Below are 18,160 nucleotides of genomic sequence, written 5' to 3'. Positions count from 1 at the left end.
CTTTTGAATCCCTGGAACGCGAATTTGAGGGCTCAAAGGGTTTGACCTCTCATACATATTCCGTCTTGCGGCGTTCCCAGAACCCCATACTTCATAGCTATCAGACACCGTGGGCTTCTGATCTGGCAGAGGACATACCTCCTGAGGGTTGGGACCGACTATGGCGGGATATCCCAAAGGTATATCAGAGTACGCTGCAGCGGAAGTCAGCGTATAAGCTGATGACGAGATGGTATTACACTACGACCCGCTTACATCAAATGGTTCCAAGTTTTACCCGACCTGTTGGAGGTGTCAGGGTGACAGAGGGGACTTTATCCACATATGGTGGTCATGCCCGAACCTCACAATGTTCTGGAAGGAGGTCATCAGTCACATCAAGGAGGTAGTGAGGTTTCCTATCCCCTCTACGCCATTAGTTACCCTACTTGGCATTAAGCCTTTAACACTGAATGCGATGACACACATGGACTGGTGCTTGAGTTTACATTTGCTGGGGGCGGCTAGGTAGTCCATTGCTTTATATTGGAAGAAGCCACACACTCCCCCCATTGTCACTTGGTTCCTCTATTTGTGGAACTTTCAAGCCCTTGAATTACTTACTGCCCACATTAACCACACAGATGCCAAATTCACTCGTATTTGGCCCTATTTTACTACGACTAGACACTCCAGACTGGTCCCACCCCGCCTACGTGCTTTACAGTTGTTTGAAGACTCCCTTGAACCATACGCTAGGGGCCGGAAACCGGACTCACCGGAGGAAACCCTCCCCCCCTCCCCCCCCCCCCAATGACTTTGATACGCCCATGGAAGTTGAACCCATTCAGCGCACCCCCTCCTTACTCCTTTTTTTGTTGTCTCTTTTTCCTTTCTTTTTCTTTTCTTCTCTAAGTTATATATATATACCACATTGTTGAAAATTTCCTGCCGCCTTTATAGTTTAAAATGCTCCGCGTCCAGAGACCTATACGTTTATATTGAATTGTCCCACATGGCCAGATACTAACGTTTTCACCGATCTCTCAACAAGTGGACTCTTTTATATTGACTACAATACCCTGGGCCTCTTTATAATGTTTTTAAATCCTGGCCAACATGTGCATTCTCCTAAGATAACTGGGGATAGGGGGGGATAATATGATCTCTCCCACTCCACACTACTGCAGCTCTATGGGACTATTTCAGTGAAATATGTGAAGGGATTGATCTCATTGTATAGGCTTTTTGTCACAATGTCCTATTATGTAACTTGGCTAATAGCCTTGCTTGGTGATTCTCTTTGTAGGGGACATGGGTCCTCAGTTTATTTGATCTTCCTTGTCTGTTATATGAGTAATAAACAGAATTTGAAAATAAATAAATTCTCCCAGGCTCCGAGAGGCCTTTGAAAACAACATTGGAATGTTGCTTTGCGGGCCTTTAACGCCCCGTAAAAGCATGGAGCACTCTGTTGTCTTCAGTGGAGCACCCAACATTCCAATGTTCTAATTTAGAGGATATCACTCCACAAGGCCTTACAAGTAAATTAAACATGACAAACTGGTATATGTCAATCAAACCATGTTTAGGGGAGTGACCACAAGCACTTAAGCACTTATATAGCAGTGGCAGAGTGCACAGAGCCCTAAGGCCAACACAAGCAAAAATCCAGAAAAATTGGAGGCAAGCAAGCAAAAAGTTTGGGAGAAGACCACATTAAAGCTGACAGGTCTAACACCCTTTCACAGAGGGACCTTCAGGCAGTACCGATATGTGTGCCTTAGGAACCCATAAAAATACATTTATATATAAATGTCTGCAGAAACTATATGTAAATGTAAACATTATTCATTGTTGGCTAGATCCCCATTTTTCTTCTGACAGATTAGTAGCAAACAAATACTTTATGCAGTATTCTGTAGAAACGTGATGAATGCTTTAGCGTACTTTTAATAACTACTTTATAGTGTATAAGCTCATTCTTACTCTACATACACTTAGTTCTGAACTTCGATTACGTTTAGAGGAGTGAACGAAGAAAGGTATTTAGACAGAATATCAGAAACAGAAATATCATGGACCAAAAGATCATGTCAAGAATATAGAGTATGCCAATATTGTGAAGGCAAGTCTCTACAGCTCAACAAAGTTTTATTATATGTAACTCCACAGATATGCCCCAGGGCGATAAATTTATCTTCAAGGTACATGGATTTGGGGTTAAGCACAGTCAATCTATACATAACTATTTGCCCGTACCTTCTGTATATTTTGGTACTTGATATTTTTGAGACGTTAAGTCCACATGATATTTCTGTTTCTGATAGTCTGTCAGCGATCCCATAGGGATGCATTCAGAATATAGTCACATTCACTAAACCATACGTTTGTGGGTGTTCACAAGCAAGTGTAATGTATTTCCTTTGCGTATCTTGCAATCCAGTAGATCCAATCACATATGCCATAGGGATTGTAGAAAAGAGTTCTTAATAGCGTTTGAAATAAACAAATTTGTGTATGGATCTGAAACTCTTTATTGAAGGAAGTGAAATTCCACAAATGTCCTAACCTACGTCATGCATGATATTCGCACTGCATACAATGTGCCTACATAGAATAAATAAAGTCACTATTTTTGGTGAATAACAAGCACTTACACAGCTTTGTTTGTTGCATTTTTGAGTTTGAAATGGGAAATGTTGTTACCAGGTCGAATAACATGTTGACGATTACTGAGTTGGAAATGGTTCTGTAGATCTTAAAAATCTTTCTGGATTGTAGAGAAAGTATAATTTTCCTTAAATGGTAAAGTAGTCCTGTTTCCTTAGACCAATGATGAGCTGGGTGTGGAGTGTAATACTTCAGGATAGCCATATTGGATCATAAGAACCTGCCAAAGGATGCAGGACCAGGGCTGCTTCCATGTTTTTATGATGTCTGCTTCATACAAGTCAAGTTTTATGTTGCAGAGATATCATTGATGGTCCATGATGTCTGGTACACCTATCATTGTCTATGGGTCAAAGGATGTATTTGGTCACTTGCGTTACCATGGCATTGCTTGCTTTAAGAGAGTCAGGTTATTTTATTGGGTATACCTTGGTAAGGAACTGACTACAAGAATCCATAATAAATTGAAAATATTCAATGTGCCAGTTCCAGTGTAATCCACTTTTTAAGTAATATTAAACATTAGGTGACCTCTTTGTATGATATACTTTGTTCTGCTTACTTTAAGGTTGTTTCACAAAAACCTACAAAGACGTTGACTTCTTTGGCAGCGATATTAGGGCTGTCATCCGAGAAAACCCCACTGAGTGCCAGGATTCATGCACCAACTCCCCTGACTGTCAGTTCTTCACCTATGTTACAGAGCAGTATAATCCAGCTCCCGAACTGCGGTAGGTACACGGTGGCATGGTATTATTGTGGAACAATATGTTTTGTAGAACAATTTGACAGGCTATAGTTCAGTCTAACATCTGTTCACATGAACTTCAGAAGATTTGTCACAGGTACAGCGGTACCAAATAGAGAAAGGGGCTTCACAATACCAAACCATATATACAATCACAAATGTATACCCATGAACATTTGGAGAGCTTTAGTTACCCATCAGGAATCCTCAAAATATGGAGAGAAACAGCTCTTATTTAACAGGGCATTCTAATACATGTTGTCTGTAGATCACTGGTGTAGATTGTGGTTTTCTTTTCAAACAAATATACCTGCTTTTATTGATTCCAGCAAATGGATGTCTCTGGTTGTAGAATTCTGAACTCTAAATTCTGTTATGCTAACAAGCCATAGTTAGGGTCCCGTACATATCCGATCCACCTAGCATTACAGTGGATCTGTGCTGGGGAGAGAGCCAACTTTTTGGGCTACAGGTTTTTCCTGGTTGTGACAGACAGAATAAAGACATTACATCACCCACCCGAAATAAGATTTGCGATGTAATGCCTTCCACTGACAGCCCTAAGGATGCTTTGTCGACTGAAAACCACAGGTCTGGCTGCTGCAAAGTGAGGCAGGTGAACCCAGGGCTTGCAGGACCAGGAATTTTGTCATGTTAACATGGAGTTCCCTGTAGAACAAACTTTTAATTAGGCCCTAAATCAACAAAGATAGATCATCAATTGGTCATGAGAATTTTATAATCTGGTAGATGAAGGCTATTTCATAATGTTCTATTTCATCATAAACATCTTGTATAATAAAATATGGGCCATGCAAACAAAAAGGATTAAAACATGGAATGATGCTTAACCATCACACATAACATTAGACATGATTGAGCAAATGCTAAGAGACTGTTGCAAATTCAAGTCCTACACTTAGATGATCTTCCAGTCACTTAGTGTGAACTAACTCTTAATCTATGATGGGAAATTTTTGCATTTATTGTATCATCATACATTTATGTACAGACGTTTTATGTATTAGACGTCAATAGCATTTTGGCTCATGTACATAGATCAATAGGAAGCCTTCATCAGGATAAAAGGTAAAGGACGGGTATTTATAATTTGTTCTCTTATTATTACAAGTTGAGACAAAACATATAAAAGCGTATGATAATGGGCACACATTCTTGATAGAATTCAAATCAAATGATCCCTGAGCAAAATCAACATCTAATTTGAGCAGTAATGACAATGGTCATTAAGAGTCTTGTGCAGTTAGTTTGTAACAAACTACCCAAGGCTACTGCCAAATTTATCTGAGCTAAAAATAAAGCTTGGGAAATTTGTAAATGTTTGCATTATGCAATGTTGTGAAATTGTTTCTTTATGGGAGACTGGATTGATTAGAAAATGTCTCACCAAGTGAAATGTTTAGCTCACACTATTGTCCTGACATTCTTTCATGTCTTCTTTCATCGAGTTATGTCCTCATTTGAAAATGTCATGCATGTAACCAGCCAAATGAAATTTTGCTCCATTTGTGTGATTGCTACATTTTTGTGAAAAAGTTGTATGATTTTGCACACACACCGCCGATCCTAAGTCACATAAGCAGTGGATTTTGTTTGAGTCTTTTCTAAAGATGTACCAAATCAGAATCCCAAAGCCAAGGAAGTTGCCCATGGTCATTCCACCTACTCCAGGATCCTACCACTCCTCTATGCCCATAGGAGCTGCTTCTCTGGTGACTAAGGGCCCTTAGTGATAAACACTGCTACTCTGATACCTTCTCTGTGTCCCTCCCTCTGTAGGAGTTTCAGTTGCAAAAGGATGAAGAGCGGGCATGGAGTGAATGGCTGTGAGGGAGGCTTGGGTCATTGAGCATAGCAAAGATAGCTTTACCTGGGGAAAGCTCATTTGTTTTTATTAAAGCGAGAGCAGTGTTTCATGCTTACGATATGCACTGCCGTCTAGTACAGCCTACTAAGAAGGACACATATTTAATTAAAAAACACTGTGGTATCAGCAAGGCTGTGTATATAATGAGAGTTCCGGGATCCATATCATTATGTATATTTATGAAAAAGCTCTGTGACACCAATAAAGCCGTAACTTTAATGAGGATGCTCTGCCTTTCAATTCCAGTAAGCTTTGCTTCCAGAAATTCGCTACAAAGCTGCCATCTCCACCAGTCATTAATATCCTTGGCAATGTTGTGTCTGGGTTCAGCCCAAGGAACTGCGATGACAGCACTTGTAAGTATTGGACAATAGTTGGGTTGCTTCTTTGAAATGAGTGTGTAGAAATCAATGCAAGAAATATTCCTGGGTTAGCCAGTGTGATGTTTATGGTCACACAGTACATTTGCTTCATGGTATGAATTGAATTTCTTTTTCTCATCCTCTGCCACATCATGTTTGAAACTGCAAGATACACTAAACAGTAAATTCAGACATGTAAAGCTCTTTCTGATATCCCCTGTCCTCCTAATCACAAATCAGTCCTCTCTTGATGGCTCCATTGCATACTTCCCCAACCCCACAGTCACTAGACACAACTCAAAACGTTCTTCTCTTTTCGGACCAGACGGTCCACCAATCACGCCTGTGCTCTTGTTTTCTGGCCAACAGATCCCAAAGACCCCCTGCCTGCCCATGCACAATGTTGACTTCAACTCCAGCTAAAGGGTCATTAAAAACTTTGAAAGCAGTGTGTAATTCCACTGCCAGGCCCACTTGGAAGTGAGGTGAGCACTGGCCATGGATGCAGTTCCATTTATGGCCATCCTACTTGACCCCCTAGCAAGGCCAGTCGCACAACCACAGCAATTGTGACTCATTTCATGTGCACACAAACACTCTTCATCAATTACTTCATTGACCTCACTTTAGAACCCACTTCCATACTATTTTACAGTCTCTCTGGTTCCTGGCTGCAAAATCTCCCTCTTGCGCAATAGCAGTGGAGGTCTCGCAGTACAGGACAACAGGGTGCGGTGACCATAGAAAAGAGTGGTTTCTTTGGTGGATGCTGGCAGGAACAAGAGGTTGAGGAAGTTAGGATGTATGACCATTTGGTTGGGTTTTAAAGTTTGTTGTCTGAGAAGGACAAATAGTGACCAAAAAGCAGCTACAGTGAGGCAGATGGAAAGAGTACTGTAAGAAATAAGGTAGGTGTATGTACTGTGGGTATCATGGAACAGACATGATTTGCGCCTGTAGGAGTAGGCCACCTACAGATTCATGGGTGGTGGAAAAAACTCAAATAGGATGACCTGGATGAGATCTGTCTTGGCTTGGAGGCATCTCCCGTAGGAGATTTAAGAATTACATTAATGACTTCAAACATACACTAATAGTACCATATTAATTCATCTACCTGATCTCTCTGCTTTCAACCACCACTTGCTTTTTAAACACCTTCCTGTCTGTCCCCACTGTCTTACCCCCTGTATCTACCATTACTGTTTCTACTTCTGCCTAACCCGCTGACCCTTTTCTAAAACTGCTCTTTGTTTCTGTGCCTGCTTTCACAGTTTGCCCTCAGTTGTGCTGTTGACCCAAAGTCTTTCCCTCTGCTTGCTCTTTCATTATCTCCCCTCTCTACAGCTCCCGCTGTCTCTGCCATCACTCCGTTCCTCTGCTTGCTAGCACTACTCATGCTGATTTGATCTCCTGGTCTTCCTCTGCCATCTCTTCATCATGTCTTGCACTGCTTGCCCTCTTGTCTTCATCCTGTGCCGCCATCAGCCGCCTCGCATGCCTGCCTCTGCTGTGCTTCTTTCCTCCTTCTGCCTTCATTTATATATCCTTCCCCCGTGTCTTAGTGTGCGTGCCCTCACCTCTCCTCACAGCTTCCTTTATATCTCCCATATCTCCCTATGCCTACCCTCATGTTTCCTCTGCCACAGTGGTACTTTCCTCTGCCTACTTATGTTTCATTCCTCTTTCTCTGATGCCTTCCTCTGTCTTCTCTCATGTCTCATTCCACGTCCCCACATGTCGCCTTGCCTGCCCTCTCGTTTCAATCTACCTTCCCTCCTGACACCCTCTGCTAGCTTTCATGTTTTCTACTTGCCTTAAGTCACCTGATGCTGAGGTGGTGACGGACCAGAACTCACAAACCTTTCTACCACCCTGCCAATTCACCACACATTTCAGTTCAATAAAACTGCAAAACTAGTCAAAATAAATTCTGTTTAAATTAATTTTAATTAGTGCAAATGGATGTTCCTCTCACGGATTTGGTTGGTTTGTATATTGTCAAAGTATATCCAGAATTTAGTTTAGATTATATTTGAGACTGACTGCAGACACTCACTGGAGTCGGTCAAGGGTCCTTTTCCGTGAGTCAATACCTCAAGCCTTACACTACAGGTGTGTGGAGTAAGGGCTTGTCATGCTGTCCACTTCCAACGAATTGTCACTCACCGAAGCAATTTTATCTTGGTGAAATGGAAGGTAGTGTTTGATTAAAATTCATTATTTTCTTCTCCTTCTCTTCCTACTCAGGTGATTCCGCATGTCCTGAATTTCTCATTCCCAATGTTGATTTTCCTGGCAATTACCTTGACCGGGTTCTGGCTCCTGATGCTGAGAACTGCCAGCTCATCTGCAGCAACCATCCTCGCTGCCAGTACTTCACATTTTTCACAGAAGAATGGACTGCTGACAACAGAAAGTAAAACATTATTTGTTTGTCTGTCTGTCTCTGTCTATATATAATATACAGTGATGATCACCACTATGTAGTAATGCTTTTAACTTCTGACCTTGTGGATAGATTTAGATGAAACCTGCAAATCTACTACCCATGTAAGCTATGTTTCAGCACAGCACGTTTCTAAGCTTTTCATCCTTAATTACCCCCATGCATTATTCTTGCTCATCTTTTCATAGTATTGGTGATCCTGTCCCTTAGAAACCAATTATTTTGAGATTTGCCTGAGCGTGATGTTTCCCCCTTCTTATTCGTGGGGTATTTTTTGGGTGATAGAAAAAGTCTCAAAGCAATCCAAATGCAAAAGTCTGTTACTCTTTCAAGAACATGTTCTAATTTGGTCATATTCAAGTTCAAAAAATGTGGAGGATCCCCTGTTATGTATATCAGGGAGGGGGAATATTCAGTCATACAAAATCGAAAGTCCCTGTTCAAATAGTGGCAGACTAGGATCGCTGAGAAAAAGCTAAACAGGGGTATTGAGGTATACTGATATTTAGTAAGTTGTCCAAGGGACACAGCAGACCAGACTACAAGACTAAGTCTAAACAAATTCACACAGTATATAAAAGTAAAAAACGCTGATGCTAAAAAATTGTTATAAAGGTATACAAGATTTATTTTAAGCCTCCCATCTGGGTTACAGTCTAAAAGATTTCATCAAACAAAATATAAAATATAAAATATCATCTGTGATGGCAACATGGTTAAAATTATACACAGTCAAAGTGTTGTAAAAAAGTCGACGCGGCGTTTCGGTGTTACTCAGTCTTGACACCTTCTTCAGGACACAAACATTTGACTTCTTATCTTTATCTTACGTTCGGATCACGAGGAGTAGGACGACACGGAGGAACAGGGAGGCCGACTTGAAAAACTAAGATACTGTACTTCCTGACTTTAAAAAGGAGTTGGACAGGTGCGGATAATCATCATAACCATAGCCAGAACTTTTACCCACATCAAGCGGGACAAGAGAAAAGAGAGGAAAAAGAAAAGGACTCTCCATAAATGAACTAATCTGTCCAAAAAGGAGCCCCCTCTATCATCAACGGTGGTTCCTCCGTGTAAATAGATAATCCTTAGTCCGTATTATAAGACTTGCGCTTGTGTATGAAACACTACGAAGATATCCAGGTGATAAGTAGTCATCAAGAGGGATAGCAATTGAAAAGCTTCTCTAACGTAAGATAAAGATAAGAAGTCAAATGTTTGTGTCCTGAAGAAGGTGTCAAGACTGAGTAACACCGAAACGCCGCGTCGACTTTTTTACAACACTTTGACTGTGTATAATTTTAACCATGTTGCCATCACAGATGGTATTTTATATTTTATATTTTGTTTGATGAAATCTTTTAGACTGTAACCCAGATGGGAGGCTTAAAATAAATCTTGTATACCTTTATAACAATTTTTTAGCATCAGCGTTTTTTACTTTTATATACTGTGTGAATTTGTTTAGACTTAGTCTTGTAGTCTGGTCTGCTGTGTCCCTTGGACAACTTACTAAATATCAGTATACCTCAATACCCCTGTTTAGCTTTTTCTCAGCGATCCTAGTCTGCCACTATTTGAACAGGGACTTTCGATTTTGTATGACTAATTTGGTCATAGTCAATTAAAACTCCTCTCTGGAGTCAAGGCGGAAATACAAAATCAAAAGCAGCCCAGGAAAATATGTTCAAACGAAGCCTGCACCTTCCTCCCCATTACCTCCCTCTTTTAATCTATTCTTTCTCTCTTTCTTGCTGTGTCTGCTTCATTTCCCCTCAGAAAGCTGGAGAAAGTCACACGTGCATGCAATGGCCATGGCCTTCAAAAGCCGGCCTCCAAAGCCTGCAGCTCCCAGTGGGATGATTATTGGGATACATGGTCAATCTGGCTGTCTGCAATCCAAGCACAGGCTGAAGCTGGTAGCACAGGCTGCAGCTGACTCTGTAGACTTGTATATAGGTTTCTTTACACGTTCACCAGATATACAAGGCACGTCGTTCACAGACATATCACCACGAACATAGATGCTACCTCAGCCGATTCTCAATTTTCATTCTTCGGCCGGGCTGCTGCCATGAGCATTATTTGGCTTTAGAAGAAGCTTGCCTCCAGCATTTTGCACTGTGGCAAGAAAAAGTATGGCTGAATCATAATGAAACAAATACGTTTGGCAATGCAAACTAACCAGCAAATCAGAAAGCTGGTGACATATGGTCTGATTATCCCCAAGCCTGGATTTGTTCACTCCTGTGCCCGCTGCAGAAGGAACATGCTTGTTCGCAGTAAGAGAAGGCACATGGGCATTAGTAAGAGAGTACTGCCAATGTACGTATGCCAGAAGAAGCTCTCATGGATGATGAGTAAGAATTCTGCGCTTTCTTCCCTGAAGGTACCGTGAGTCCCAGAAGATTGACCGACACTTGTACCACTGCCTTTATCTCCAAGTTAATGGTAATGTGTTCAAAAACAATTGCATCTAATGTAGCACATTCACAAACTGAAGGCAGCCAAAGCCTGCATGCACCTCCTGTCTAACCAAGCTGAAGTTCGCAGATCAAAGACTAAGGAGGCTCGCAAGAGACGCGAAGAACGCCTGCAAGCAAACAAGGAAGAGATCATAAAGACACTCTCAGAGGAGGGAGAGACCAAAAAGTAGTCAGTCATTCCGGTGTGTAAATAGTGAACGTCTATCCATGCCAATAAAACATCCAATACTAATGATTTTCAACTTTCACCAATAGAACTCCTCCCGCTGGAACAATCTGTTATCACACCCAGCCTGACATGGCTTACAGTTAACCTGCATGAACTTATAGAAACACTGAAGCTATACAAGGCAAACACCATTCCCTTTGCAGTTTCATTGTTGAAGCATCAACTTCAGATATGCAATAACAAACTGTATTGTTAAAATTCTAATTTCTCTTCATTCCTGCAGCTGTGAACTGCCCATATAGACCATGTTCATAATTGGTTTGAAGGAAAGCAGCTTAAGTGTCTAATATTTGCTTGTGCATTGTCCATGGGCTTGCAGTCCATTCTGGGTCTTCTATGGGGCAATCAAAACATGGGTCATAAATGGCATATTAAAAACATGATTTTTTCTGGCAACCAAAAAAGTACAGGCACATAGGAGCTACCTTTGATAACTCGGTGACTGAAATCTGTTCAATAGGCGCAAAGGAAGACTTTGACACACGGGGCATCCTCTTCTAGGTCCCCATACTTCAAAAGGTGCTGAAATCCAGACCTCTCAACGTATTTCATAACAGAGTTGAGAGAGGAGTTGGTATTGGAGACAGAAACCTGAGAGAAGAGGAAGCAACAGGAGGATCTAGTCAGAGCAGTCACAATTTAATGTAGGAGTGGAGTGGACATTTTATACTCAAGAACATCCCATGGAGGCTTTGCAAATGTCCACTTCCCTTTTAAATGCTCTGCAGGTTCTTCTGTGGGTTTTCTACATTGAACAAAGGAGCAGCAACTGGGTCTTTTCAGATGGCTCAGATGGTTAAACTGTGAAAAAATGCACATTATGCCTGTAGCCCATGATAGGGCAGATTTCAATATTTAATTTGTGATTGGTTGTTGTTCTGTTTTCCAATAGGTTTTTTTGCTATCTGAAGAATTCTACCACGATGACTCCTTCATTCGTTCGGTTAAACAACGTCGTTTCAGGCTTCTCGCTAAGAAGCTTTGGTATTAAAAGCAGTAAGTTAAATATATTCTCCTTAAGGGTTTATGTTTAGGGTGGATTCTAAAACAGTCTTCACATTTGGGGTGTCTGTGAGTAAGTGCCATGGGGTTGAAACATCAAATTGTACGGCAAGACAATCTGCCGGGTTAATTGATGATAAATCCTGGTTTCTCAGTGCAATGTTTATTTGTCAGCAGATGCACCTCAAGGCTAACACTATAAATCAGGAGCTACAGTTTTAGGAGAACCGTTTTGAGGCAAATATGGTCATTATGTGAAATGTTGGTAATCTGCCTTTCTTTCTTTCACCACTTTTGTGTGTATTTATGACTACTAATTTGAGTTGAGCCCATGCATTGCATGGTTTATGTACATGGATTCTAGCTAACTTTTGACTGTCTTGAATCCATGACTCAAATGGATCCACCTCATAATTTATGTATTGCCAAATAAAGAATACACATCTAGTGACCTGGTATCTTAAAAAAACACCAGACAAAACAGTTAACATTTTGATCCTTTGTTTGATACATAACGGTCTCATTGGGCCTGATTCACAATGGCAAATGTACACTTTTGTGTAAGTTTACGATTATTTGCTATCCAAAAGGGGATTCATGAGAAGGCTCTTTACGAGTGCAGAGTCTCCGCACATAAATAGATAAGTCTTTTAATGTGAAGAGGCTCCCCACTTGTAGAGATATTTCTCGTAAATCCCTTTGTGAATAGCAAACAATCGTAAACTTACACAAAAGTGAAAGTTTACCTTTATAAATTAGCCCATCAATTTCTGGTTACAATTATACCCTCCAGAATCCCAAAATTAAAGGTGGCTTAAGGAACCTAAAGAGGGCAGTGACGGCTGCTACTTAACGGCGGTAGGGGGGGGGGCCAGTTCGGGCAAGGTGGGGGGAGGGAAATATTAATTATACATATATATTTTTTTAATCTCTTACTTGTAGGCCAGTTGCCGCCTCTCGTTCTCTTCTGCTCTTCCGTCGACTGCAGGAGCAGGAAGCACACATGCTCCCAGTCTCCCCTAGATAATCACATGCTGTTACAGCAGCATTGCAATTGGTCTGAGTGCTGTGGTTCGGCACTCAGAGAGGGACTGGGAGCCTGTGCATGTTCTCGGTGGAGAACATGCAAAGTGTGAATGTCTATTTGGCCAGCCCAAGACATCCAGCCAAAACCTTCATGCGCACTTAAGAGACTGCTCACCACTTCTCTCCCCTGCTCCTCTAACAGCCCAGTCCTGCCCGCTCCACCCCTAACCAGCGTAGTCACGGAAAAATAAAGGGATAACACATTGTTATTATCATTTTATTTTTCCTTTTTGACCTGCTCACAGGGCAGTGGGGCGGTGCTCCGTCACTTTAGCAGAGGAGCTGCCACTGAGAGAGAAAGGCATTTGGTGAAAATCGCTGCAAGCAAATGTTTCTGAAAAAGTGAAACACTAATGATCACAAATAGCAGGGACCTTTTGCTCTCAGTTCCAGAGACTAAAAAGCCAAATTGGATCCTTTGCAGAGGCTCTAGATTCTGTCTTCCTAAATAATAGAGAACATGAATTAATTTCAAACTTCCAGAAAATTGTGTTCATTAGTTTGTAGTTAAAATTGCTTGAAAAATGTCTGGTTCTGGAACTTTGGCAAAACATTTCTTGGCTTCATTAATCATTCACAGACTCTATTTTAGCTAGGAGTAGTAAGCAAGATCATGCCTCTGTAAATATAATGAACACATTTGATTGTGCAAAGTAGAATAAAATGCCTAAAACATTGATCAAAATTGTGTAATTTTGTATTGCTCACCCTGAACATACAAGTATGAGTAACATGCACTATTCACCTCCCTCTCGAAAAAAGAAAAGAACACGCATCATCAATTTTACAATTGATTGTGAGTATGGCGACCTACCTAGAAAACCTTTTGAGCCAGTAGGACCGTAAAGGGAGTAGAGATTAGGAGCAAAATTGGTCAGGTGTGGAATTGAAAGGAAATAGAGGTAAATAGCAAAGGTAGTCAATTGTGTGTGACCTATCCAGGAGATCTAAACCCCTTCCTGCCTGATACTAATACTTGGCTTTCAGATGTGTAGCAAAAATATGGTAATACCAAGGGTTTAACCTGATAATTTGTAAGACTAAAAACAAAACATACAATTGTCACAATAAAATTAAGATAATACTTTGGGGTCATGGCCTACTGTGTTTTTGGAGCTGCAGACAATTGTGTTTGGTGAAATGGATACCTCCACTTCCATCCTCACTCCGGGGGTGGTGGGTACATTTAGTATGGGTTAATATATTATGTTTTGCCTGGATAAAGGGAGTAATTTCATAGGGCTGATCATTACAATTTTATAGGTACAAAACATGATATATCTACCTCTCCTCAGGTAGGAATTACAGCTTATTAAATGTAATTAGGAATCCCAAATATTTTCCTTTGGGAAGGGGTAGGTCTCCCAGTAGTGAAAAATACATTTTAGGTGTTTTTCACTACCAGGACATGTAAAACTTAAACATACATGTCCAAACTTTTATTTACCTAAAACCCTGCCGTATGAACTACCTAGGCCCTACTTTCTGTGCGACACATGTCATAAAACTGGACTTTAAGTCTTGTCAATGATGTTTAAATGCCAATTCGACATAGCAATGTGACACAGCATTCAGACTGCAATGACAGGCCTGGAAGATGTAATAAGGTGCTAATCAAGTGGGTGGCACAGTAAGTGCTGCAGGCCCACTGGTGCATTTAATTTACAGGCCCTGGGTATATGGTAATCCATGCTACAAGGGATTTATTAGTAAATTAAATATGCCAATTTGGTACATGCCAATCAAACCATGGTTAGGGGAGTGAGCGCAAGCACTTTAGCACTGGCTTAAAGTGGTAAAGTGCACAGTCCTAAGGTCAACAAAGCAGAAATTGGAGGTAAGTAGGCAAAAAGATTGCGAGTGACCCTGCTGAGGGGGCCTGGTCCATCAGTGCCCTTTCATAATCCATAGTGTCAGCAAATTTATGTGAACATTGAAAAAAGTGCACAATTTTATTCTGTTTTTTCAACATTTTCTTGGGGGGGGATACCATCCTTCCCCTCCAGTACTCCTAGAAGAGATCTGACCCACTTGCTTGGCTCATATGCTACAATTTAGTTCCAGTATTGTACTACGCCATAACACCTTCAAAGATCAGCATACTAATATAGGTGTATCTAAAATAGATATTTGTGCTGTGTTATATTAATCTTTTATTTTGGAACTTCCGCGATGCCAATTATTGTTATCTCATCCTGGTTAAGGTCAAGTGACTTCACATCCTCTGTAGATTAAGGGGCATATATGTCAGATGAGATTGCTTACTTTGATGTTGTATTTATGTCAAATGTGTGTGATTTCATTTCCGTTACCCCTGCAATTTTAGTGAATTGGCGTCCATAAGCAGTTGGTTGGACCATCATTTAACATGATAATGTGTGTTTGAGTTCAGAGCTCGAGCAACCCACAATATCACCCTGAGAAGTCTATGACCTCACTGGAAGTCCACTGCTGAAGGGGTTTTACTTGGTCCTGTTTGCAGAGTCATAGTTGGCAGGACTGCCGGACCACAGAGGCAAACAATCACAACCCACAAGGTTGAGACCCAGTAGCCCATGCTGGCCCCATAGCCCACGATCACAGTCTGGCAGTTGCACTACTAGAACATGTCTCTAATAGCAACCACATGTACAGGTTGCCTTCTTCATGCCACGTGTTAAATCCAAATTTCTAATTTGCCGGAAACTTAAATGCTGAATAGAAAAACAAACATGTAACACTATTTGTCTAAGTGCCGTCAGGATCTGTAATTCGTATAGCTGACCGGTGGATACTAATGTAGCTGAGAGATTGATTTTGCCTTCCTAGTCAGACTCGAAAGGTCCAGTGTTGAACCTTTCTTTAAAGTATATGTACATTGGTACAATCCACTGCTCTTATAAAGGGTCCCACAAGCATCACTGAGGGGTCATCTCAATTCAGCTTGTCAAGGAAACTCTTAGAGGAGCTCCATTTAAATGCTTCTCTAGGAATGTAAGTGTGTGGTTTTTCCATCAGCTGTCCTCTCTTCTCTTGCAGGATGCAGTGACCACATTTTTAAAGGATTGGACTTTCTAGGAAATGACCGTGGGGTGGTCAAGGCCGACTCGGACCAACAATGTCAACAGTTGTGCAAAGAAGATCCGTTGTGCCAGTTTTTCACCTTTGTGGATGGCGACTTCTCTAACGTAGCCCAAAGGTAAATTCTTTCTTTAAGTAAAGTTTGAATAAATGTCTTATCACACTTGTATGTAACATCAAGAACTAGAATGAAATAATACATTAATATTTGTATTGCTTCTTGAGCTGAGCATCAAGGAACTCTTGGTGGCTAATGTTTTTTCTTTTAATTTCAATGTATTGGTACTCAGATTATCAGCAGTTAGCAGGTTCTGTGCACTTACAAACAGTAATGTGTTGAAGGGGCCAGGACATGTGTACATGTGGTGGGTCAGTGTTGTATCCCTTTAAATATTGCTTGGAATTGGAATGCCTAGCGAAGGTATGTTCTGTCTCCATGGTGCAGCTGTTGTTCTGTCGGGATTCCTGCTTGATGACTCCACCGGACAACAGCTTCACCAGAGTGCTTCTGACTTCGTGGGTTTACCCTTGCACTTGAAATTCAATAAACTTCTCTTCAACCAACTCCTTGCTTCATATTAATGTTAGCGATACAACAGTCAGATACCTATAAGCAACTATGACACCTGGCAGAGTTGACCCGGACGGTAACAGACGTGAATGGAAGCCATAGACTCGGATGGGCTACTTATGATCAAAAATCTCAGAAGTCTCTAAATAGGCAAAGATGTATATCTTTAAAGGACTTTGAGACATCATTATATATTGTTTTTGGAATTAGGTTGCAGTTGGAGCTACCACAACTTTAAATATCTTGATAATCAGATTTGGTTGAAATCTTCTTAATTCGGGCTCCCCAGTCTTTTATATCATATAGAAGAATTAAGCTATTCAAGACTGCGTCTCCAAATATCTGTGTGGACATTTCCATACTCTGGAAGACCAAAAAACGCCTTCTGTTCTTTACAAGACATACAGAAACCCCCAGGCAATTTTGAAGATGGAATATGTTTTTTTGGCCCTGAAGGTGATAACAACTTGTTTTCACCAAAACGTGCGTAGGCCAGCGATACACATCTGTGAGCTCCACCTAAGAATCAAGCCAAGAAAACGATTATTCAAAATCAAAGTGATGTATTTGTGTTTGTGTTCAAACTATGGAATGTACTGGTATGAAACAAACAGAATTAGTGCAGTAGGACCTTTGCTCAGATGTGGTCTTTTTGTGAATTTGTCCGTGTAGTGTGATAGTTAGTATGTATGAGAGGAATGAAAGGTGAGAATGGATGAATGATGTAATGATACATTTTTCTTTTCTTTTGGGGGTTACCAAAATATAAATTCATGCTTAGAAATAATAAGGAAGGTCTCTCACTCTCTTTTGGAATAATAATGTGAATGTATTTTACGTAATGTGCTTGTCAATAGAATTTCTTACAAAAAAAGTGTGAAAATATTAAAAACTAAATATACAAAAATATTTTTGATAAATAAACACAATCTAAATGAAAATTATTTTCTGCGTATCTATGCTGTACAGCAAATACTATGATTAGAGTCCTACCACTTGACAAATCAGATTGGCTTGATAAGAGGTTGTTCTATATATATTTTTTTCTTTCCCCCTCCTCTTAGGCCTCAAAGAAACTGGGGGTACCTTAGCGCAACTGAATATATGTCTGTCACCATAGAGCTCCTGTCTACAGTATATCATTGTCACTGCATGTGTGTAGAATGTATGTCTGTCACCATAGGGCTCCTGTCTACAGTGTATCATTGTCACTGCATGTGTGTAGAATGTATGTCTGTCACCATAGAGCTCCTGTCTACAGTGTATCATTGTCACTGCATGTGTGTAGAATGTGTTTCTGTCACTGCTGAGCTCCTGCCTACAATGTATCATTGTCACTGTACATAGATGCAATGTATCTGTTTTACCACTGATCACCGTTCTACGCTGCACCTCTGCCACTGCTGGGAATAACGCGCCTACTGTGTGACTGTAACTGCTGAGCTCCAGTCTAAAAGGTATCACTGCTGTTGCACCGGTATACAATGTATCTCTTAGCACTGAGCTCCTCCCTACAGTGCATCTCTACCACTGCACCTGTGTACAGTGTATGTGCCGCTGCTGAGCTCCTTCAGCAGTGTAGTTCAGTCAGTGCCCGACACGTGTCCACAGTGAATATCTGTTA

General features: G+C 40.8%; 1 protein-coding gene and 1 pseudogene across 1 annotated transcript in view; both read left to right on the top strand.

Annotated features, from left to right (window-relative positions):
• Window positions 1-18,160, top strand: part of LOC144823934 (coagulation factor XI-like) — a 69,891-nt gene that overhangs the window by 41,531 nt on the left and 10,200 nt on the right. The window contains exons 5-9 of the mRNA XM_078682868.1: window positions 3,221-3,383; window positions 5,535-5,644; window positions 7,901-8,069; window positions 11,710-11,813; window positions 15,924-16,083. Of these exons, the coding sequence (XP_078538994.1) occupies window positions 3,221-3,383; window positions 5,535-5,644; window positions 7,901-8,069; window positions 11,710-11,813; window positions 15,924-16,083 (706 nt within the window). The remainder of the gene's footprint in view (window positions 1-3,220; window positions 3,384-5,534; window positions 5,645-7,900; window positions 8,070-11,709; window positions 11,814-15,923; window positions 16,084-18,160) is intronic.
• Window positions 10,177-11,701, top strand: LOC144823944 (large ribosomal subunit protein eL19 pseudogene; annotated as a pseudogene).

This window comes from Lissotriton helveticus, chromosome 1_1 (assembly GCF_964261635.1).
Source record: "Lissotriton helveticus chromosome 1_1, aLisHel1.1, whole genome shotgun sequence".
In the NCBI taxonomy this organism is placed as follows: Eukaryota; Metazoa; Chordata; class Amphibia; order Caudata; family Salamandridae; genus Lissotriton; species Lissotriton helveticus.
The sequence above is the reverse complement of the archived record's forward strand: the minus strand, read 5'-3'. Positions and strand labels throughout refer to the sequence as shown.